The sequence below is a fragment of the Rhinolophus sinicus genome, linkage group LG14, assembly GCF_036562045.2.
Source record: "Rhinolophus sinicus isolate RSC01 linkage group LG14, ASM3656204v1, whole genome shotgun sequence".
NCBI lineage: Eukaryota > Metazoa > Chordata > Mammalia > Chiroptera > Rhinolophidae > Rhinolophus > Rhinolophus sinicus.
Window position 1 is genome coordinate 30,299,331 of NC_133763.1, and position 21,286 is coordinate 30,320,616.

Here is a 21,286-nt window from a genome sequence, read left to right on the forward strand (position 1 = left end):
GATGCTGTGTTCTAAAAACACAGAGCCTTGATCTGTTTGTCCCTGAACTGCCATAATTGTCCTCAGGTTTCTGCAACAGTCACAAAATGGTGGGAAAAAAATGTGCTTGTCCCATGGCCTGGGAGTGACACAAATACAGTGCCTACGATCTGAATCCAAAAATCTCCTATCTTTCCCCCCAAATTTGGACCATTTCACCCCAAATCAGGCAAGTTTTTAAGTAACTAGAGCTGCTCATGCATTAATAACACAAACCATGGTACTTTTTAGAACATTTATATTTATATATATAAAAATTAAATATATATAATATATAGTGTGTTTGAGACTAAAAATATAGTACATAATATTTAAAAAAAAGGAAAATGAAAAAAGGCAGAATAGGAAAAGTTGTGAAGGACACACAGATACACATTGCTAAAAATCTATGATGGTTTGTCCTAATAAAAATATTTTTCTCTCTTTTCTTAATTATCATCGTGGATCCATTTATTATTGGTGTTTGGGTGGAGAAAATTCAATAGGAGCTGAAAATGGAGGTTGTAATCCCAAGAATGGTTGGGGTAGAAAATGTGACCGCAGGGAGTCCTATTTCTGGTGAAATTGGAGGCAGCCCAATCTTCTGGGTCACTATTGCTAACAAGATTGTGTGGAGATTTTGATTGTATTGGCAGCTTGGCAGCAATCTCCCCCGAGTTAGGGGTGTTTCCAGAGGCAATATCTGAAGATCTCCAGAAGCTAGCAGAAGAGGGCCCACCAACATTTGACAAGGCCACTGGGTTGGGAACATCAGAAAGCCAGGAGTGGGGGCAGGAGACTGGTAGGAATGAGTAATAGGTATATACAAATGGAGTTATTATTAAGGGCAGGCTTGTACCAGAACCATCCAGTATGGCCTGTGACTTCTACACAGCAAATATTTCTCCAGGAACAGGGCCAGGAGCTCCCTCACAGTGATGCAAGAAAATGGGATTTTGCCCGTCCCACCATCTCCCAAACCACACATCTTTCTGTCCTCTCCACCAGTCCAGAAGTGAATCAAGCTGATAAAGGTGAGTCCTTTTAGAAAGAGGCTGGCCTCCATGAAAGGAGGAGAAGGGAATGGGATATTTAAATGCTAATTTTATAGCCTCTTCACAAAATTAAATGTCTTTCCAATTACATCCCTGGGTATGTGCACTTCAAAGACATAAACAATGGCTCACCCAGAATCACAAGACCCTCTTCAAGATCCAGAATTTATGTCAGAACTGCTGGGTCCATCTTCCGTCTACCAGCTGCCCTTCCTACCTGCTCGTTCACAAAGGGGTCAGCTGTACTGACACCTTGCCCTCTGGCTCAAGACACCTTAGCCTGCAGTCTTCACCTTGTAAGTGATCCCTTACACTTACAGGGGCCAGGAAAACACTCCCAAAGACTTGGGTGGCTGGTAGTTACACCCATTTTTCCCCACAGAGGAAGTTGCCTGAAACCTGGATACACAGTGAAGGAGTTACTATGCCCTGCCCTGGCTATAGACACCTTTGCAAAAATGTCAGAATTCTAAGTGGGGAGTACAGTTACCCAATGTCCAAAGGATAACCCCACATCAACTTTACTGAGGTTTAGGGTATGCTTTTGTTGCTGTTTGGGGTCAAGAGGTTCCTAGTGAAAATTCATTCACAATACTTCTGACAAAATAATGAAGCCAGTGGTGAAAGCTTCTTTCAAAAGAACGTTTCAACTCCTCCATCCCTCAGCTCTGTTCGCAGCTCCTTGAAAAGGATGGCCAGACCTCTCCACCTCACCAAATAAATACAAAAAGAGCAGAATAATTCTAGTTTGTGCAACCCTTCTCTCTCATTTTACAGACCAGAAAGTCAGGGGTAATGAAGAGGTTAGGCTGTTACTCAGTAAATGACAGCTTCCGAATGGGGTCCCAGTTCTCCTGACTTCTAGCCCCTTAACCAAAACAAGATAGTCAAAGGTGGTCAGGACCTTTGTGGTCAGGATTTGACCACATCAAGTACTGAGGCACCCTACTAAAGACCTCTAGCTTTAGACAACAAAGCTCTATGTTCAAGGGTACCTTCCCATTCTCCAGAAAAGTGGTTCCATTTGGTGTAACAGGCAGGTCTCAATTCAGATTCTGATCTGACCAGAGTGCCAGTTGCAGCGGACAGAGATGGCTTTGGTGGCTGATGTCTTCCTATGTCCTGCAGGGCAGCACTTGCATGGTACCCAGGAGGCCCCAGTTAATGTGTTAAGTAACAGAGAACAATGAAGTAGCTCTGTATCAGGCATCAGAAAACTAATGGCCCCCTCGTCTCCATCACTTTAGCAGAATGGGCCCAGCACTTAAACCAAAAAAAAAAAAAAAAAAGAAAAAGAGGAAATAAGAGAATCTGGCCAAACCCCAAACAAATTTTGTTTTGTTTTTAATATTCCTGTTCAAAAAGCCACCATCTTTAGATTTTAACTGTTTGCATTACCAATGGCTCCTGGTTTCTGTGAAAATAATCAAAATATGCATGAATTTGTGTGCCGAGGAACCAGTGTCTTGGACTTGCCTTCTCACTGAGCTCACATAAAAGGACTGCACAGGAAGCTGTTAGCTTCCAGGGCTCAAATATGGCTGGGAGCCTGGATCATGTCTCAGGAAGGTTGTGCACGCGGCTTGCCCCTGCTGAAATGGAGGATGATGCAGAGGCAGCTGGCTGCAAGGCTGAAACTGGAGCTTTCTTCCCCGGCATAAGCTGATTCCTACCAGCAGGGGGATGACAGAGAATGTCACCCCACAGACCCATCTGCAAGGGCTGTGATGGCCCATGGCTGATGAGCATGTAATTCATTAAAGCAAACATGACTAATGAATGGTGATCGCAAGAAAGGGCGATGTGCATTCTGGGCATTGCATGGGAGGCCCTGACCATCCAGTCTGGGCTGAGTGAGTCAGGAGCACACTCAACTCTGCTTCTTGGAAAGGGGAGGCCAGACAGAGGTATGGGTTCTCTTTGGAGTGCTGGTTCTCTTTGGTTAGCAGGTGGTGTCTAAAAAGGGCCATGTGGAATGTGTGCGTGCATGGGGGGGGGGCAGTGGCAGCACTGGACACAGCTGAAGACAGTGCCCTCTGCACCACCTTACCCTGTCTGCTCTTCCTCTTACCAGGCCCCCTTCCTCTCCAGGTCACGTCACCTCTCTGTCCCCTAAACTCTGCAAAACTTGACAGCATGTCTGAGGCTCACAATACTTGCTCCCTGCACAGCTACCCACACATGGTCAACCAGAGCTCAAGGCACTGAAAGTGGAAGGAGGAATATGATTGGTCCAAGAAAAAAAAAAAAGACAATCAATCAAAACCTATCTAAGGAGAACATCTCCCACACTCCCTGGAAAGTGGCCTCTAACCAGCTGTGGCTCTAGGGTTGGACAAGGTGTCTGAGAGCCAGGTCCTCTCCCTAAGCTTGTTAGAGCCCACCTGCAAGACAAGTCTCACCACCTGAATGTTTAAAAGTGGATTCAAAGTGCTTCGAGATCGAAAAAGTGATGGAAAGTGTTAGGAATCTGGTGGAGAAGAACAGATGCCCCTTTCCTTTCCACTGGGACTGGTATTTGGGTGGGAGAATCCCTACAGCTTTATTTATTTATTTTCCAACTGAGGTTTTCTTTTTTCTTTTTTTTTTTTTTCGTCTTTGAAAAATAGGTTATAATACACATACTCTCACCCTCCAGGCAGGCTCAAGAGTCCAAGCAAGGAAGTGGGGCAGGTTGGGAAGAAGGGGGCTTGGGTGGGCTCCCCCTAGTGTGGGTTCTGGAAACTGCTAGGTAGCACATAGCGGTCTTGCTGATGAATCAGGACACCATGGTTCCTGACTTTTCCTTTCTCCATCATGACCCCCTGACTTATCTGGCTAGTCCATCATAGAGGAGAAGGAAAGGGGGCAGCGCTACTGGAGACACCTGGATCTCTCTGCAGGCTTACAGACAGGTGTCCAGCCAGGATGACTGGTATTTTCATCTCAGCTGAATGATGACTGGACTTGAACTCAGTGGCAAAGCTATTCTGGAGACAGAGATAAAATGAACCCAAGGTCCCTTCTGCAGTCCTGAGGAAGGAGAGATGCACCAGAGTATGAATGAAGATGACAGAGGGACTGGCCAGGCCATCCTGTTTCCACCTATATGTTCCAGAGCCACTCACCCCTACACTTCATGTCCCCTAGGCCAAAGCCTGCTCGTCCCATTTATGGGAGACCAGAGCGGTGGAATAAAAAGGGAATGTTAAAAATTGCCCCCCCTGCTCTCCCCAACCTTCACTTTCCTGTCCCCATGCTGGGGCCAAGTGTGCTCACAGGTCAGAAGAGACACATCCTCCCGAAGAAGAGGGAAGGGCAGGCCCAGGAGGCTGGGGCATGCACAGAGCACCATCCTCAGGTGAGGTGTTTCCGGTCGACCTGCTCCCCACCTGCCACGGTGGGAGGAGGAAGGCTGGTTGGGGACAGGAGCAATGAGCAACGCCCCTGAATATCAGGGAACATTTTCTCCTCTGCTCCGCAGAGACGCCCCAGCCAGGTTCTGGCCCCTACACGTGAGTCTGCATGCGCTGCTGGAAGCGCTGGCCATAGTCTGAGTGCTGGGACGTGTAAGAGAACCGAGTGGCAGTGGTGTACTTGCCAATGGGGTCATATGCCTCGAATGGGGTCCGCTCCAGGCCAGAGGGTGGTGCCTGGGGGTAGCCCAGTCGGTAGGTGGGGTACCCGGCTGCCCCGGGGAAGGGATGGGAACTGAACTTCTCATAGTTCTCGTAGGACAGCTGGCTGGTTGTGTCAGTGCCAGCTGGGGCAGCAGGGCCAGGGGCTGTGGGCTCAGGACCATAGTCGGAGGCTGGGGCCCGGCTGTAGGTGTTGAGCTGCGCATAGCCGCTGGAGTGAGAGAGACGGGAAGAGGGGCGGCCGTCGAAGCGGGCAGGACCAGGGGCACGGTAATCAGCATAGAGTACTGCCCTGGAAGATGGGCGGTCTTCGTGGGCACGTACATTGTAGTAGCCATTGGTGGGGTCCTGGGGGCAATGAGAGAAGATGATGGAGGAGGGAGTTCCCTCTTGGGGGGGCGGGGGATCAAACCTTGCCATCGTCCTGGGGCCTCCTCCTCGGGCTCTGCCCTGTGTCCCCAGTGAATACCTATCCACCTCCTCTGCTCTTTCAAGAAACCTCCTGACCATCCCTCCGCAAACTGCCCTCCCCTCTGCCCTCAGGCCCTGGGAACCCTCTGCTCCCCCCCGGTCGTCATGCCCTTGTCCCCTTCCCACGTTCCCACCTTCATCTCATATTCCTCCCGGGTGTCGATGGTGTCACAGCGCAGGTCCTGCTTCAGGTCCACGTCATCCTTAAAGGACTGTGGGGCAGTGTTGAGTGGCATTAGGACATGGAGGGCCTGCTCTTGTCCCCCCTGCCAAACCCCTCCCCACAACCAGAGGCCATCTACTAACAGGAGGGTGTGGGATCACGGGCAGGCTCAAGTTCCGTATCCTCTCCCAGCAGAGACGCTGTGATGTGGTGGGAGGAGGCCAGAGACCTGGGGTCTAACACCAATTTTGTCGCTAACACACAATGTGACCTTGAGTATGCCACTGCCTCTCTCTGGGACTCAGCAATGAGGCAGTTGGATGAGAAAACTTCTAGGGATTTCCAATTCTGACACTGGGGGGGGGGGTTGTCAAGAATGGGGCAAAGGCCTATGGGGGGGCCCCACCTTCCTATCCTCTGCTGGCGGGAAACCAGCCTGGGAGTGTGCTCAAGTGTGTGTGCATGTGCGCACGTGTCAGTGTGTCTGCACGTGTGCTTATGTGAACATGTGCATGTGCACATCTGGCAGGACTAAGGTAAGCCAACCGAGGGAGCAGCGAGTAACAGTGGTTATTAGAAAGCTGGGGTGGGGCCAGTCCCAAGAGTATAAAGAAGGGAGTGGGCCAGGGAGGAACAGGACCCTCACCGAGTAGATGGCTTTCATGACTCGAGTCGCTGTGGAGATGCTGGAGGTATCATCCTCCCGGTCAGAATGTACTGTGAGTGGCTCGCGGTTCACTGTCTCCACCTTGATGTCCAGTTTCCTCAGGGTCACGTCCTTGCGACCTGGGTCAGGGAAAGACAGCTTGGACACTTTCTGCCAGCCTCTACAGTGGCTGTTTCTGTACCCACCTGGCCTGGGAAATGCAAATGTCACCCTCCTGGGCCCCGGAGGCGCTGCCTCCTGGGGGCCCTGGAAGAAGTGGGGGGCGGGTGGTGGCCCACGGGGCCCATACTCACTGCCTTTGCGGCGCCGGTAGAGGAAGAACACCAAGGTGATGAAGAAGAAGGTGAGCAGAATGCCCGCGCCGATGGTGGCCCCAGCGATGATTCCCACGGGCAACACCTCTTCAGATGAGGAAGAAAAGGAGGAGGTAAGGAAGGAGCCACCCCGGGTTCTGAGCTCAGTACTGGCTGAAGGCCAGGCTGTCCACAAGGCCAGAAATTCCACTAGCATCCCTGGATTGGGTACAGGTTTGGTTTAAGTCAATGGGACTTGAGAGGAAAGTCTGCATTGTGTTTGGGTTTAGGCCTGAGCTTCAGCTAGATCAGAGTTGGGGGGCGGGGTGTCACATCTCATCCTGGCAGTTTGGGCATCAACTTGACCTTGGCCTTAGTGATCCATCTGTCCCACTCCTGCAGCCCACCTTGCTGTGAGGCTTGGTCTCTCCTTCCTGGGCTGGGCTCTCGTCTGAGGTCAGCTGTCTCCAAACTCTACAATTTGCCATGTGTGCTCTGACCACTTTTATCACCTGTCCCACCACTGTGATGGCTCCATCTGCACCACCCACCCAAGGATTAAACAGTCCTCCTTGGTTGCTCCTTCTCCCCAGAGCTGAGAACGACCTGGGACTCTTGCCTCCAGCTCTCTCTCCCTTTCTGGATGGATCAGATCTGTGTAAGGCTCTTCCCCTCCAGAAAGCCTTGCCTGCTAAGCACCGTCTTATTCTGTCTACTGCCTTCTTCTATACCACCTCCTTTGCTGGCACCCTCAGCTAAGACAGAACTGAATGGATCCCCAATTATTTCCCCGTATCTCCCATGTCAAATGCCTAGTTAAGAAAAAAAAAGTCTTCTCTCTCTTCAGACTTGGAAGCTTCCAAAAAAGTCATACTAGAAGTGTCTTAGGGGAGGGAACATGTGTCTCCTATCAGATTAAGGATTCTTGGAGAGGTGGAGAACCAAACCTTACTGGGCACCTATTATAGGCCAGGTATTTTATAAATATTCTCTCATGGAATCCTCATACCATCCCAACGATGTGGGTAGTGTTATTCCCTTCCACAGATCATTTGACATTTCTCCATCTGAAGTCATTTGCTGCCACTCTATAAATTCCTCTTGAAACTAAAGTTCCTTGAGGGCAGAGACTCTGTCTTATTCACATTGGTCTCTGCAGCCCCTAGTGCAGGGCCTGGCATATAGCAGATGCTCAATAAGCATTTAAAAGTGAGTGGATTTCCCCAGCGGAGCAACAAGGCCAGGTTCTGGTGGGGAGGCCCAAGACACAGTTGTCTCCCTCTGGGCCTGGCCCTGGGAAAGAAGAGGGAGCTGGATCCCCAGCTGCCCTGGGCCCTGGCTGTCAGCCAACACTGCTGTCACCTCGCTCTTCCAGCTGGATGATGGCCGTGCCTGGCCCGAAGCTATTCCAGGCAGTGCAGTTGTAGTGGGTCTGAAAGTCGGCCTCCATGACGTTGTTGATGGTGAGCGTAGACAGCACCCCACTACCTGAGTTGGTCCTCTCCACCGTGTAGCGTTCCAGAGTCCCCACCTCCAGGAAGTTCTCCTTCCATGCCCATGCCTGGGGTGAGAAAGGCAGGAAGGGGTAAGGCAGGGGCAGATGGCAGGGACACCTGACCCACCTTCAAGGCATCCTTACCCCATGTGCCCTGTGTACCCCTAAGACCAGCCCAACACACCCTGCAACAAACCTAAGTCACACGTGCTGCTTCAAATCTTAGTGTCGAACCTCCAGTCTAGGAGAAACAGTGGCTCCCAAACATGACTGAGACATATGTCAGGAACATTCAAACATGTCTAGGACATTCTTTAAAGTGACAATTCTCGGGGGCTTATCTCCTAAATAGAAATCTCCTGGGGAGAGGTCCAGGAATCTCTATTTTTATAAGGATCCTACGTGATGTGGGTGCAGCTGACCCAATGAACCGGCATTTAGAAACCCCCTATGTTGTAGAAAATATCCTGGATGAGGGAGTCAAGAACACTGGGCTGAAGTCCTGGTACTCCCCTTGAGTCCCTGTGTGGCCTCCCTTCCCTTCTCTGGGCCTCAGTTTCCTCATCTGTAAAGTGAGAGGAACAGGCTAGACAATACTCAAGTTTTCTTCCATATTCCTCAATCTTCAACCTTATCTTTAGCCAACCTAAATCTAGCCCCACACGAACCCGCCCAACTGGCTCTGGAAACCCAGCCACAGACTCTCATAATGGGGAGGAGTTATTACCAGAGAGGGGTGTCCCAGGGTACTTCAGCCCTGGCCTCCTGGGGGGCAGCCCCCACTTTGTGTCCCTTCCCTCTGTGTAAAGCCCGAGGGGTGGATAGTGGCTGAGAACTGGCACCTTTCCAGAATCAGTCCTCCCTGCTCTGCAAGCAAAGCCCCCAGAAGCCAAGCCACCTGCTGCCCGGGCAGCCGTGGTAATGAAGTATCCCTGGGCAGCCCTGGAGTTAGCCAAATGGTCATTAAATGTGATGAGGGGTGTGACGATTAATGGTTATGGAAGGAATTAATGGCTCATGGTGTGGGGGAGAGGGGAGAGGAGTGAGGGACGGGGTGAGGGAGCTGGTTGAGGAGGAAGGCAGAAGGGAGGGGAGTGCCATGTGGGATGGGGTGGGAAGGAGAGCTGACAAGGCAGGACTGAGAGGAAAAGGGAAGGGGAGAAACCAAGGGAAAGATCAGAAGGAAAGGGAGGGACATGAGGAAGAAGAGAGTGTAAGAGTGGTAGCCAAGGGGAACTAACAATGAATTCAGTGAGGAGCTCCCCTGGGCCTTACACACCTGCTGTCACAATTACATCTCACAGCACCTCTTAGGGTAGGAGCACTGCACCCATTTTATGGATGAGGATATTGAGGTTCAATGCACTAAGTAATTTTTTCAGGGTCACACAATAAGTAAGAGGGGAGGTGGCATTTGAGTGGGGAAAGGGACAGAGAGACAGAAAGTTGGAGGATTGGAAGTAGAGACAAGTAGGAACATAGACAAAGAAAGTGTAGAGTAGAGAAGCAGGAGGCTGGCCATGCTCATGCCCTATGCCAATCCCAGCGCTCACAATGCGGTCTGGGGGCGGCGTGCTCCCGATGAAACACTCCACCTTGCCACCGTCACCCCTAACAGCATATTGCACCGCCTCACTGGAGATAATGGGGGGCCCTGCAAGCAGAAGAGGGAGTCAGGGTCAGCTGGAATTTACAATGCCTGCCCACCCAGGCCCAGTCCCTCTTAGAACACTCACCATTGACATAAAGTGGCACATCCCGCTCAGCCACTCCGATCCGAGGCACGATAGCCCGGCAGGTGTAGGTGCCGGCATCTGCCTGGGTCACAGACTTCAACAGTAGCTGGTTACTGTTACTCAGGACCTGGGCAGAGAGAGCAGCCTCGGGTGGGGAGCCAGGAGGCCTGGGCCCCTAGGTTCATGTGGGCCCCGCATGGGAGGCATTGGAAAGAAAGCAGGAAGGGCCGCAAGTGAATTCCCAGAAGGGAAATGGGGTCCCAAGTCTGTCTGGTCCCTCTCTTGACTCTAAATAGGTTGGCATTTAAACACACCATCTCTGCACACAGACTGGGGGCAGAGATGGGTGGGTCAGAGGGCAGGTGAGGCTGTGGTCATTTCACAGAGGATGCAGCCTCTTCAGATGATCTGCTCTAGTGGATGTTTCACTCTGAAATCCTTCTTCCTGAAATTTTGGCCCAAAGTATTTAATGCAGGTCTCCACAGTGCTAAAGAATTCAACCTTCTCTTCTCTAGTGACCCATTCTAGGTCCCCTATCTTCCCATGTAGCATTTATTCACCACATTTTTTTGCAATCCCTCTCAGGCCCTCTTCCTCCTCCTACACATAGGTCAGCGTGTCCCTCCCACTGCCACTGAACTGGCCAGCTGTTCTGTGAGGAGGGTGGGGGTTGATTGCAAGCACTGTCTTTCTCCTCCAAATCCCAAGACCCTAGAAATATCCCAGGTTCAACTTCAAAAATGATACCGCAATTCCTTTGCTCCCTCCCCCACTGGCGACCATGCCCTTTCCCCATTGGTGGCTGTGCCTGTTGCTCCCAACACCCAGGAGAGGCAGCAAGCGTCTTACCATGTTTGAGTCCTTTTTGGTCCAAGTAAGGGTGAGGGGGGGATTCCCCACCCAGACACAGGTGAGGGTCACATCAGAGCCAATGTCTGTGGTCGTGGGTTTAGGGTCAACTACGATCCGGGGGGCAACTGAAGTAGAAGGGAGCAGCTTGTTAGGGTCTCATTGTCATCAGGGTAAGCTCCAATCGGCCTTCTCTACCCTCTCCTGCCCTGCTACCTCCCCGTGTCTATTCTCGGTCTCCTCAGCTTCCTGGAGCCTCCCTAACTCCACCCAGAACCTTTACAGGCCCCTGCCCTCTGCCCCCACCCCATGTCCTCATCCCCGCTTTCTGTCTATGCCCCTGTACCTGCAGCTACTCACAGTGGACATTTACTAAAGTGCTGACGTTGGTGCTGCCCACTTTGTTGTGAACCTCACAGGATACAGGCTCCGTGAAGAAGGAATAATCGACATTTGTCTCATAGCGACTCTCATGGGCATCTTCAATCAAGAAGCCCCCCTTGGCCCATCTGGGGGAGGAGGAAACACGGGTCAGGGCTTGGAGCCTTCTTACCCACATCCAGTGGCACTGTCCTCCCCAGCAGCCTACTCCTGGTTTCAAAGGCCTGTCCATCACCCTCCCCACCCATCACCCTCCCCAGACTGATCCCAGTCCTTGCTCCTCGCACCTGTAGCCCAGGATCTCAGGGTTGGCTGTGGCCTGGCATGTAAAGACAACACGCTCACCCTCCTGCACAGTCTGTGGCTCAATGGACAGGGTCACCGTCGGAGGATCTGCAAAACAGGGGACAGGAAGTCAGGATCTTTTCTGTGCCTCGTTTCTTTTTCTCTCCCTAGCACATATACTCAGATACCACCACTGTGTGGGGATGGATCTGGGAATTTGAGTTTGCAGTGTACCAGTTCCAATAAATAAGCTGTCTTCCTCACCTTTACCCCACAGAGCCTCTAGGGGGCCGTCTAAGGGTGACTGACCACCAAGGATTATACCGAAGGGACAAATCAGTCAGTGGGTGTAATGGCCAACGGTGGCCACTAGGTGCCAGTGCGGGCTCGCTTGACTCACTGAAAGGGATGGGGGTGGGGTATCTCACCAATCGCTGCCCACACTCCCTCCCTGCCCAGGGCAAGGGTAATTGATTGAACACGGACCAGCTTGAATACTCCATGCTAGATGCTCTTACGTTATATCTCATTTAATGCTCACAACCCTGAGAAGCAGGTACAGGTCCACAGTCCCTTATCTGAAACCCTTGAAACGACTATGTGTTTCAGAATTTGGAATTTTTCAAATTTTAGAAGGGTACATGGTGTGCATGGACCATTTATTATGTAAAAACCCCAGTAGTGTATGGCAATACTAGTAACATACATTAATACCCATAGTAACATACGTTAATACCTTTGCAGTGCAACGTATGACTATTCGGATTAAGTGCGTTACAGAAAAGATGAGAGTTTCGGGTCAGGTTTAGCCACCAAATTACTTTTAGTTTGGAATTTTGGATAAGGGATTGTATGCCTGTATTTTATTTTGTGCACATATATAAAATTGGAAACTGAGGCTCAGAGACATTAAATCATTACGCAAAGCCACATACTGGTTTAGACCCGGGAACTGCCCAACTCATAGCCGATGCCTCTTCACCACCCTCAGTGCCCACTGGTAAAACCAGGGAATCTTCACAGGATGAGGAAAGTGAGCATCTGTCCTGGGGCCCCTGGAGGCTTCTTCTGTGCTTCTTCAAGAGTGCCCACATTCCCTTCCCCACCCCACTCCAACCCTTCAGCTCCCCTGGGGACCCTGCTCACGGTGCACATCAAGCTCGATGGAAGTCTCCTTGCCACTTGGGATGGCCTCATTCACGCTCCGGCAGGTGAAGACGCGCCCGATGTCCAGGTCTGTGGGGTTAATGAGCAGCTGGCTGATGGTGGTCTCCCTCTTCCCATCCTTCAGCAGTTCCTGGGGTGGGACAAGGGTGGTGGGAGACATGGTCCAACTTATCTCAAGGTGACCTGATTCAGAACTGGGCTTATGCTGGAGAAGCACTTTACCCTGAAATTCAGCCCCCACCACCAGACCCAACCTCTTGCTCAGGTTTTATTTTCAGTTAGTAGACTTTATTTTTTAGATAAGTTTTAACTTTATAAAAAAATTGAAAGAAACTACAGAGAATGCCCATATGCTCTCCTCCTCCACCCTACAATTCCCATTACTAACATGAGTCATTAGTGTGATACATGTGTTACAAATGATGAACGAATATTGATACATTATTAATATTGATACTAACTAAAGTCCATAGTTTGCATTAGAGTTCACTGTGTGTGTAGCACAGTTTTCCCCACGGTTTTGAGCCTCATTCCTGGAATTCTCTAAATTCAGCTTACGTCCCTCCTCTTCTGCAAAGGCTTCCTTAGCCATTGCAGCTCTCAAGACTCTCTCGTAGCCTGAACTTGTCTCGCAGGCAGTCTGTCTTACACACGGCTCTAGGCACATTCTGCCATGCCTTTTAGGCATCATGTCTGGATATTTGCAATCTTAGGTTTCTCCTGCTAGACCATAAACTCCTTCAGGGCAGGGAAAGGACTCAGGTTCAAAAGTCTCTAACTGGCTCTGTGGTATCCAACCTGAGATCCCTAACTATGGTCAAAGGAACCCTAGGGCTGTTTCCTTATTGCAAACTGCCAAAGGCAAACCATACTATTAGCCAAAGTAAGGCCTGCACCTTGACAGCAATATACATATCTCTCCTGGGTCACAGGAGAACCGGCCCAGTGCAGTAACAGCGGCTCCCTTGTGCTGCTTTGCAGCGCCAAGGTCTTTAAGTAAGGAATATTAAAAAAGAGGGGTGGACGACTAGTGGCCATTAACAAATCAGCTTGCTTGGTTGCCAGAGTATTTCAATACATGTAATCCTAGAGGAGAAAAATAAGAGAGTTCTTGGTGGTGAAAAAGTTAAGCACCACCGAGGCCAAACTCTCATTTGTCAAATGGTGAAACTAAAGCCAGAGAGAAGTGAATGGTCCAAGGTGTCAAGGGCAGAGCTAATCCAGGTTTGCTCTGGGGCCACCCTCTAAGGCACACAGGTGAGTGACATTTTGGGGAAACACTACAATGAAAAGTGTATCTTGCTGCACATAGTAAAGGACTGGGTACACATATGTTTAAAAGCCCCCAGACGACAGAAGGAATGCCAAACAGGAGATCTGGATTCTGATCCATCTCCACTATCAACTTTGCCATGTGATTCTGGGCAAATCACGTGATGTCTTTCTCTGCCACACCTCTTCATCTATGAAATGTATACAATGATCCCTGCCTCCCCGGCCTCTTAGTTGGGCCGACTGAAGAAATGTGCCAACTAGAGGATGAGGGAAGGAGGTCAAGGTGCTCAATAGAGAGAGCACTGTCTGTACCTGTACCCAGGTACAAACCCCAGCTCTGTGCATGCCAGCTGTGTGACCTGGGGCAAGTCACTCAACTTCTCTGACCATCAGTTTCCTCATTGTGAGTTGGAAATAACCCCTATCTTATGAAGCTCCTGTCAGGATTAAGAGACACTGTCCACAAAGAGCTTGGCATACATAGTGCCTGGCACACAGTAGGTGCTTCATCCACATAGCTATTATTACTATTATTCTTGGTCTCCGCTCAACTACTGAATAGTATTGTGAACCTGGGAGTTCACTTCTCTTCTCTGGGCCTCAGTCTTCCTAACTGTATAATGAGAGGGTTGGACCAGATCACCTCTAAGGCCTCTTCTCTCATCTGCAGCCCCCTGAGTCTGTGGTCAGACCCAAGTGGGAAAGGAAAGGTGATCTGGGATAAGGACCAAGAGGAGCTGGAGGAGCAGGCAGGGTCTCACCGTGCTGGCCACAGCGCCCTCCTGCTGCGTCCCGTCCCTGAACCAGATGATGGTGGCAGCAGGCTTGGCATTGAAGGCTCGGCACGTGAGGTTGTGGGGGGTGCCTGCCTGTAGCAGAAGCACAGGACCTCCATCAATCCTGGTGTCTTCCGGGGGGACTGTGGGGCAGAGCAAAGGAAAGTCAGTCCAGGGTTCAGACAACACTACCCTGATGACCAAAACCCCTGTCTCTGAAGGCATTCTTCCCTCCTCACGCCCACTCCTGGGTGAGGCGGTGCCACCCTTATTCCCCAATATAGTCATTTTATCTGTGCTCCTGTGGGGGCTTAACCCAAGGCCCTCAACAGCCTGTACCATATTCTGGTACTATATCCCTTGCCATTGCTCAAGGATACATACAGATAAGGGGAATGGCCTCAAATTAGGAAAGTGCTAGACTATCTCAGTCAGGGTTTGAGTACAGCTCATACCTTGGAGGGCCTGGCACAGAAAGGTGGCTACCTCCGTGGAGCTGCTTCCATTCATTCTCTCCTGCCTGCTCCTCTGCCCTGGAGCAGCCAGATGGGTGGGTCCATTATAGCAGCCTCCTAAATGGACTCTTTGACTCTAGTCCCTGCTGGCTCCAACTCATCCATCACTGCTGGCAGGTTATTTTCTCTATAGCACAGCTAAGACTGACACTGCCCTGTTCGGACACCTTCTATGGCTACCAACTACCATGAGCATGAGTTCCAAGCACCTCAGCCTGCTGTTCAGGGCTCCTTAGGCCAAGTCCTGCACTCTCATCACCTCGTCTTTGCTTCTGCTCTTCTTTCCCTCAGAGTTCCTGTTGAAGTGCTACCCATCCTGTTTGCATCCCAGTGGCTGCACAAGGCCTTCCAGGCCACGCCACGCCCCCCTTCAAACCACCACCTGTGTCCAGGCAAGTCACTCAGAGCTCCTCACACCATGTACCTTGTGTTTGGGTTACTCATGGTGATTAGCCACACCTCCTCGCCCCCCCACTTCCCACACCCCGCCACCAAACCGTTATTCCCGGAAAAGCAGGGACCCTGCCTCACTAATATTTACAGTCTCCAGTGCCCAGAATGTGAGCAAAGTAGGCTCTTGTGAAGTGCTGAAGGAATTGAATTGCAGATGTCGAATACGAGGCAATCAGGGGGTCTCTCCCTGTCCTATCCCGACAGACTTCTAAATGCTCAGGTGAACCAGACTGTAAGTTCCCTGAGGGCAGAGGATACTTCTTACTTTCTCTTAAAGCCCCAGTGACTAGCTCAGAACTCGGTGGTGAGCATGTCCTAGGAGATATTAGCTGAATTACTGAATAAGTGATTGATGAGATAAAGGCAGACAAATTTTGATTATAATTTTTGTGGTCCACCTAGTGTTCATCAGGCTAGAAATAAGGGTTTTGTTTGTTTTGACTGGGAAAGACTCCAAGGGAACTCTTCAGAGTGAACCCTGGGAGGCCCATGGAGTACAGTGGTGGGGAGGGCTGTCCTAAAGTTTATGAAATGATGGTCTCCACTCTGGGGTTTCTAGGAGAAAGGAACTTCTTGTAGCCTGTCCCAACATTTTGCTCAACTCATGCACGCAGAGTTGTAGAATGGGAGAAGTATGACATTTAGAATCAGGCTGCCCTGGTTTTAAATCCTGGCACCTTTATTTACCTGTCATGTGATGTTGGCTGAGTCTCTCAAGCCACTGAGTCTGTTTCTTCAACAGAGACATAACAGTGCCTGCCCACGGGGCCCTCATGAAGGTCAGATGAGGTATCACATATGGATTGTAGCGTGGGGCATGGGTGATGTGTGGAATGTGTTTGCTTTACTGCTTGGACAAGAACCATCAGTGTCTCCAACTTCTGGCTAGTGAATCATCCACTGAATCCCTGGCTCCTCCTCTTTGCTCACTGGTGCACCTGGTTCCAGTGCCAGATGAGTGCAGATTTGGAAATGGGATGGGAAGGAGAGAAAGGTGGAAAGACTTGGATGAAGAGCTGCCAGTCAGGGTCTCCTGGTGCACCTGGGACCCTCAAGATCATGCCTTGCTGGCACACCCAGGAGGAATGTCCTGGATGAGCAGAGGCCTTGTGCTTCTACGGGGGGCTGGGAGGATGAAGGGATACCATATCCAGACACAAGAAATCCCTCCTGCGGGCAGGCTTCTCTTCCCATCAGCTCTCCCTTCATGGGTAAGCTTGGTCCTTTCCCTTTGTTCAGGGAAAGACCGTCCCATCCGTCGCCTCTGTCATCAGTCCACCTTTCTTTCCATGTCTGGGGCAAAGGAAAATAGGCTGTTGAGGTGTCTGCTCAGCCATCAGTTGGACAGCATGTTTCCATGTGTATGTCCATGAACAAATTTTATGGTTTGTGACAAATTTGCATATCAATATGTGCATGTATCTGTGGCCTCAGTTTCCTTGTTTGTAAAATTTCAACAAGAACATGAACACCCATTTCCCAGGGTTGTAATTGTGAAGGGGAAATGAGATCCGGGATATAAGGACATGTGTGAACTGTAATGCAATCGACAATGTTTCTACTACTCACTGAATGGTCACCAAGTGTCAGCCAAAGTGCCTTGTGTATATGATGTCACTTAATCCTCACCATCAAGTATATTTCATTAATCCTTTCATGATAAATACCATTAATCCCAATTTATGGATAAGGTACTGAGGCTCAGGGAGTTTAAGCAAATGTGCTCACAGACAGGGCTACTGACCCTAGACTATGCTTCTCACTGCTGCACTCAAGTTGTTATCACTGTGAATAATGAGGGAGCTGCAGGTCTGTAGATCTATATTATGTCTGTGTCTGAGGGGGGGTGGGAGGCAGCTTGTTAAAGTCCTGCTGCAGGAAGAATGAAAGGTTATTCTGTGAAGAAGCCTAGCCTAGGGTGGGGGTTGGAGGCATATAGCTGCTGGTGGGCAGAGCTGATCAAGCTGGCTCTGTGCAGTAAGGCTGATATTGGGCACTGGACACAGCCCACTTTTGACTCTGCCCTGCCCAGTAAGTGGGCTCTGGACTACCATGAGCAAAAGCTCTGTGTATGAAAGTAAATGGGAAGATGTGACAAATGTCCTGCCTCATTATTGTGTCCTCAAGGCTGCAGGTGGCAGGTAGTTTGAGAATTCAAGAGAGACAAGGAAGGGAAAGAAGCGGTCAGACTAATCTTTCATCTCTTTTATTTTTGGGGCCTTTCCTTGCTCCCCTCGTCCGCCCAAATAGGCTACAAAGGCCCACACCCTTAACACCAACCATGCAGTCAAAACAAGACAGTCAGCTCCCTCACTGATGCGGCTCTCCCTAATTGACTTGCAAGCTTTTTAACAAGATATGCTTCAATCTGCGGTTCCCATTTATATTCTCTTCTTCTAGGAAGCCTTCCTTGATTGAACCAAGCCACTGGACACCATCATAAGCCCTGTTCCTACAATACCTAGGGGCTTGGTTGGCCTTTCTTCATTTCTCTTTATTTCTGTCTCTGTGCTTGGGTGGGAAAGGGAAAGGAAGATTATCAGGGCCTCTTTATTAGGATGGGAGTTTTCCAGGGCAGAAGTAGCACTTTCTAGCACCCAAAACAGAGACAGTTGGGGAGAGAAAAAAGAGAGGTCTCCTAAGAATCTCATGGTTCCTTTGGAGTACCTGGTCCAGCATGGTGCTCACACACACTGCAACAAGGGATGGAAGACGATGTTTGGTCTTCCCATGCCCATTCCTGGTGGTCAGTTAACTCTTGCTCTCTAGCTTCAATCCTACTCCTTGCCATTGGTAATTCTTCCCATTCTGTCCTCGCCAGAGAGGAAAAGCAAGTCATCCACTAGCCCTGAGTCCTAGTCCTTCAGGGCCTTTATAGCCAATGAAATTGGCTATGGGATCCCTCCAGTCCTTAGTTATTCCGACACCTCACATTTGCCCCGACCTTCACAGTTTTACAACTCCTTGAGCAGGGAGCAGCAAAGTGGCAGTTAAGAAAAGGCTGATGTCATTTTGCCATATAACAGACAAGAAAACTAATGTCCAGAGGTTGTGACCGCTTCAGACTCTTGGGTGCAACAATGGCCCAGGTCTCCTGATCCCAGTCCAGGCCTCTCCCTGCCACACTTAGAAGACTTGTCATGTTCCCCTGCCCATGTGAAAAACTTCCTTGTGTCCAAGTTCACTCATATCAGCTCCGCTTCCTCCCATCCATCCTGGGGGCTTCCCCCACTTCAACGATTTCTGGTTAGGGGAGGAAAAAGAGAGGGAGCAGGACAGATCAAATGGAGGCAGGAAAAAAGAGAGGGTTGATAACAAAAGAGAAGAGAGAGGGTCACAGGCAGACAGAGCCAGAGACAGAAAGCAAAACAGAGGTGGAGGCCTAGGGAGAGCCCCTGAGCTTGAGGGAGACAGAAAGACTGATAGAGCCAGAGGTCCAGCAAGAGAGGCCCAATAGAGGCAGGGGGCGTGTTAGAGCTGGCTTCATTCCTGTACTATGTGCAGGAGAACCCCTTCATTATGCAAATGGCTTTGGTTGTTACCATAGAGGGACATCTGCTCTGTGCCCCTTGGGCAGCTGCTGAGAGACGTGCTTTCCTCCAGGGCCCCTTCCAGACGCAGCCAGAACCCCACCGCCCCAGTCCTCAGCTCTCAGCCCATTCCTTCCAGCCCTGTTTCCCAGTTCTCTGAGGAGGCTTCCAGGTGAATGTGAGGGGGAGGGGTGAGCGCTGAGGGAGGAAAGGAAGCAGCAAAGGGGAGGAGGAAGGGCTGAGTGAGGAGGAAAAGGAGCAAAAGGGGCAGTTTCTGAGGCAGCCAAGTGGGAGAGAGAAAGGAAAAAGCTCCCTCACCAACAAGTCTGTCTGCCAGGAGAGGCTGGGAAAGCGAGAGCTGGGTCTCTGTCATCCCAATACTCTTCTGCTCTGGTGGGGAAAGCTTTATGTCCAGAAGGCACAGCCAGCCCTTGAGTGGCCTGAGCACAGGATGCCAGACCTCACCCACCCCACATGTCTTGCCAGTGGCTGCCCACATCTCCATTTTGCTTTCTTTAATCTGGACCTGGCTTCAGAAGTTAAAAGGAGTTGGGGAGGGAAAGCTAGGGAGATAGAGGGACAGTGAAGGCAGGCACGAGGCCAGGAACAGAGAGGGAGAAGTGTAAAATGAAAGAGGTAACTGAAGAAGGTTAAGGATTGCCAGGATGCCAAGAGAAAGAGACAGGAGGAGTGGGCTGAGAGCACTGTAAGAAGTCGAGGGCTATTACTGAGCACGGTGAGTTTTGCCCGCCGGGAGCGCAGGGCGGCCTCCGTGGCCTGACATTCATAAGAGGCATCGTCAGAGAGCTCGGCGTCTGTGATCTCCAGGTTGTACTGCCCGGCGTCTGCAGAGCCCATGACCCGGTACCGCGGCCAGGCTGCGGGAACAGAAAGGGGGAGCCCGGTGTGAGCCCCGTCCTAACCTGGAAGCCAGCCTGAAGGACCGGGAACACCCTCTGCCCACTTCTTATGCCCATGTCAGGGTCTACATCTCATTCCAGGCCAGCATTCCTCCCTCTACCCTCTCCGGGGACCCCATCCCAGTTGATGAGGATGAGGTCCCAGATGCAGACACTGTGATGTCACAACCTCCCACAGCAAGGTTGGGAGGGGCAGGAGGGGTGGTGAACAGAAGTAGGGGATGAGCAGGAGCAGATGAAATCTCCGAAGCTGTTTGCAGACAAATGTCTCTCATAATAATAGGAAATAAAGAGGAAAAAAAATTAAAGGCAGACAGTAGGGAGAAAGGAGAGGGAGAGAAGAGGAGGTGCGTGGGTGCTAGGAAATACAGGGCATTGCAGCACAGACATGAGCTCACTGGGGACTACAGGGAAGCCCAAGGCTCACAGGGCAAGGGAGGAATGGATGAGGCCCAACTCCCTCAAGGAGGCCCTAAACCAAAGATTTCTGTTAGCTGCAGAAGCTGTAGCTGTGGCATGTGGGATTCAACCTCTGGCCCTTGCGATCTAGTCTCCCTTGCCCTCCCCTCTCCAGTTTCCCACCATCAGCTCCCTTCCATTATTTCCCACTGTCCAGAGGTTATTGATTCTTCTCACTACATATCTATTGATCTCTCTTTCTCTCTCTCCCAGTTTCTTTCTGTTTTTATTATCAATAGATCTACCAGAATCATCTCTTTTCTTTATACAGATTGCTCTATACACACAAATTTCCCCCACTTGTCCTGTACATGGAATCCATAGCAAATAATCAACAATAAAATAAAAACATACAGTCCCTCCTATATTTTTATCCTTACTCTGCTTTACAGTGAACAATGTGTTTTCACAAAGCATATTCTCTCATTAGGTTCAAAACTCACTTATAAGGCAGACAGGTCCGTGACTATTATACTATTTTACACAGTGGTAAACTGAGGCCCAGAGAGGTGGCTTTCCTCTACAAGCTGGGTGACCTTAGTGGCTTTTCTAAGGTCACCCAGCTGGTAGGAGGCAGAAGCCGGACTAGCACCAGGTTTCTTGACTCCTCATCCACTCTGCCAGGCAGTCTTTCCAAAAGTATTTTTATTTTCTTTGGAATATAGGTTGGTTGTTTGGTTTGTTTGTTTATTTTTTTACCGACTCATTATGTTGGCTCCATAGTGCTTAATAAAGGCTTGTTGAATGAATAAATTAAAAAGTGCTCAGGCTGATATTAAAATTAGTTTTTGGCCTCTGAGCAGACATTGCCTGGACAGGGCACAGGAGAGACTGGAGCAAAGCCAGCCTGGCATGAAACACTTATGGGACAAGGAAGTTTCCTGTCTCTCCTCTGCTCTGCAGGGGACTTTATCTCCCAGCACCTTCTACTTCACCTCTGTCTGCAGCAGCAGCTCTCCTGGTGTCTGTCTGTCTGAAGCTCTTTTACATAAAGATCTCTTGGTTTCCTTTGATCCCCAGGCTTTCCGTTGCCTTTTTTGAGTGAGCCCACAAGCAGGAGGAAAGGCAGAGCTGCGGGGTTTGGAAAGCAGTGGAGACAGAGCTCAGGAGGACAGGGAGAGAGTCTGACCCACACATATGAGAAAGGAGGGGCTAAAGAA

At 50.3% G+C, this 21,286-nt stretch overlaps 1 protein-coding gene across 9 annotated transcripts in view; it reads right to left on the reverse strand.

Moving 5' to 3' along the window:
- Positions 1 to 260: 260 nt before the first annotated feature.
- KIRREL1 (kirre like nephrin family adhesion molecule 1) overlaps positions 261 to 21,286 on the reverse strand; it is a 115,604-nt gene continuing 94,578 nt past the window's right edge. For 4 of the 9 annotated variants that reach the window (XM_074318556.1, XM_019751282.2, XM_074318558.1 and 1 more), the window contains 13 exons: positions 19,476 to 19,625; positions 14,235 to 14,392; positions 12,178 to 12,328; positions 11,034 to 11,139; positions 10,726 to 10,874; positions 10,366 to 10,493; positions 9,516 to 9,690; positions 9,333 to 9,433; positions 7,647 to 7,845; positions 6,285 to 6,392; positions 5,971 to 6,110; positions 5,296 to 5,373; positions 261 to 5,038 (listed from right to left, as the gene is read on the reverse strand). In XM_074318556.1, the coding sequence (XP_074174657.1) occupies positions 4,562 to 5,038; positions 5,296 to 5,373; positions 5,971 to 6,110; positions 6,285 to 6,392; positions 7,647 to 7,845; positions 9,333 to 9,433; positions 9,516 to 9,690; positions 10,366 to 10,493; positions 10,726 to 10,874; positions 11,034 to 11,139; positions 12,178 to 12,328; positions 14,235 to 14,392; positions 19,476 to 19,625 (2,120 nt within the window). In that variant the 3' untranslated portion in view covers positions 261 to 4,561. The remainder of the gene's footprint in view (positions 5,039 to 5,295; positions 5,374 to 5,970; positions 6,111 to 6,284; positions 6,393 to 7,646; positions 7,846 to 9,332; positions 9,434 to 9,515; positions 9,691 to 10,365; positions 10,494 to 10,725; positions 10,875 to 11,033; positions 11,140 to 12,177; positions 12,329 to 14,234; positions 14,393 to 19,475; positions 19,626 to 21,286) is intronic. The other 5 variants (XM_074318557.1, XM_019751283.2, XM_074318560.1 and 2 more) reach the window with 3 other exon arrangements.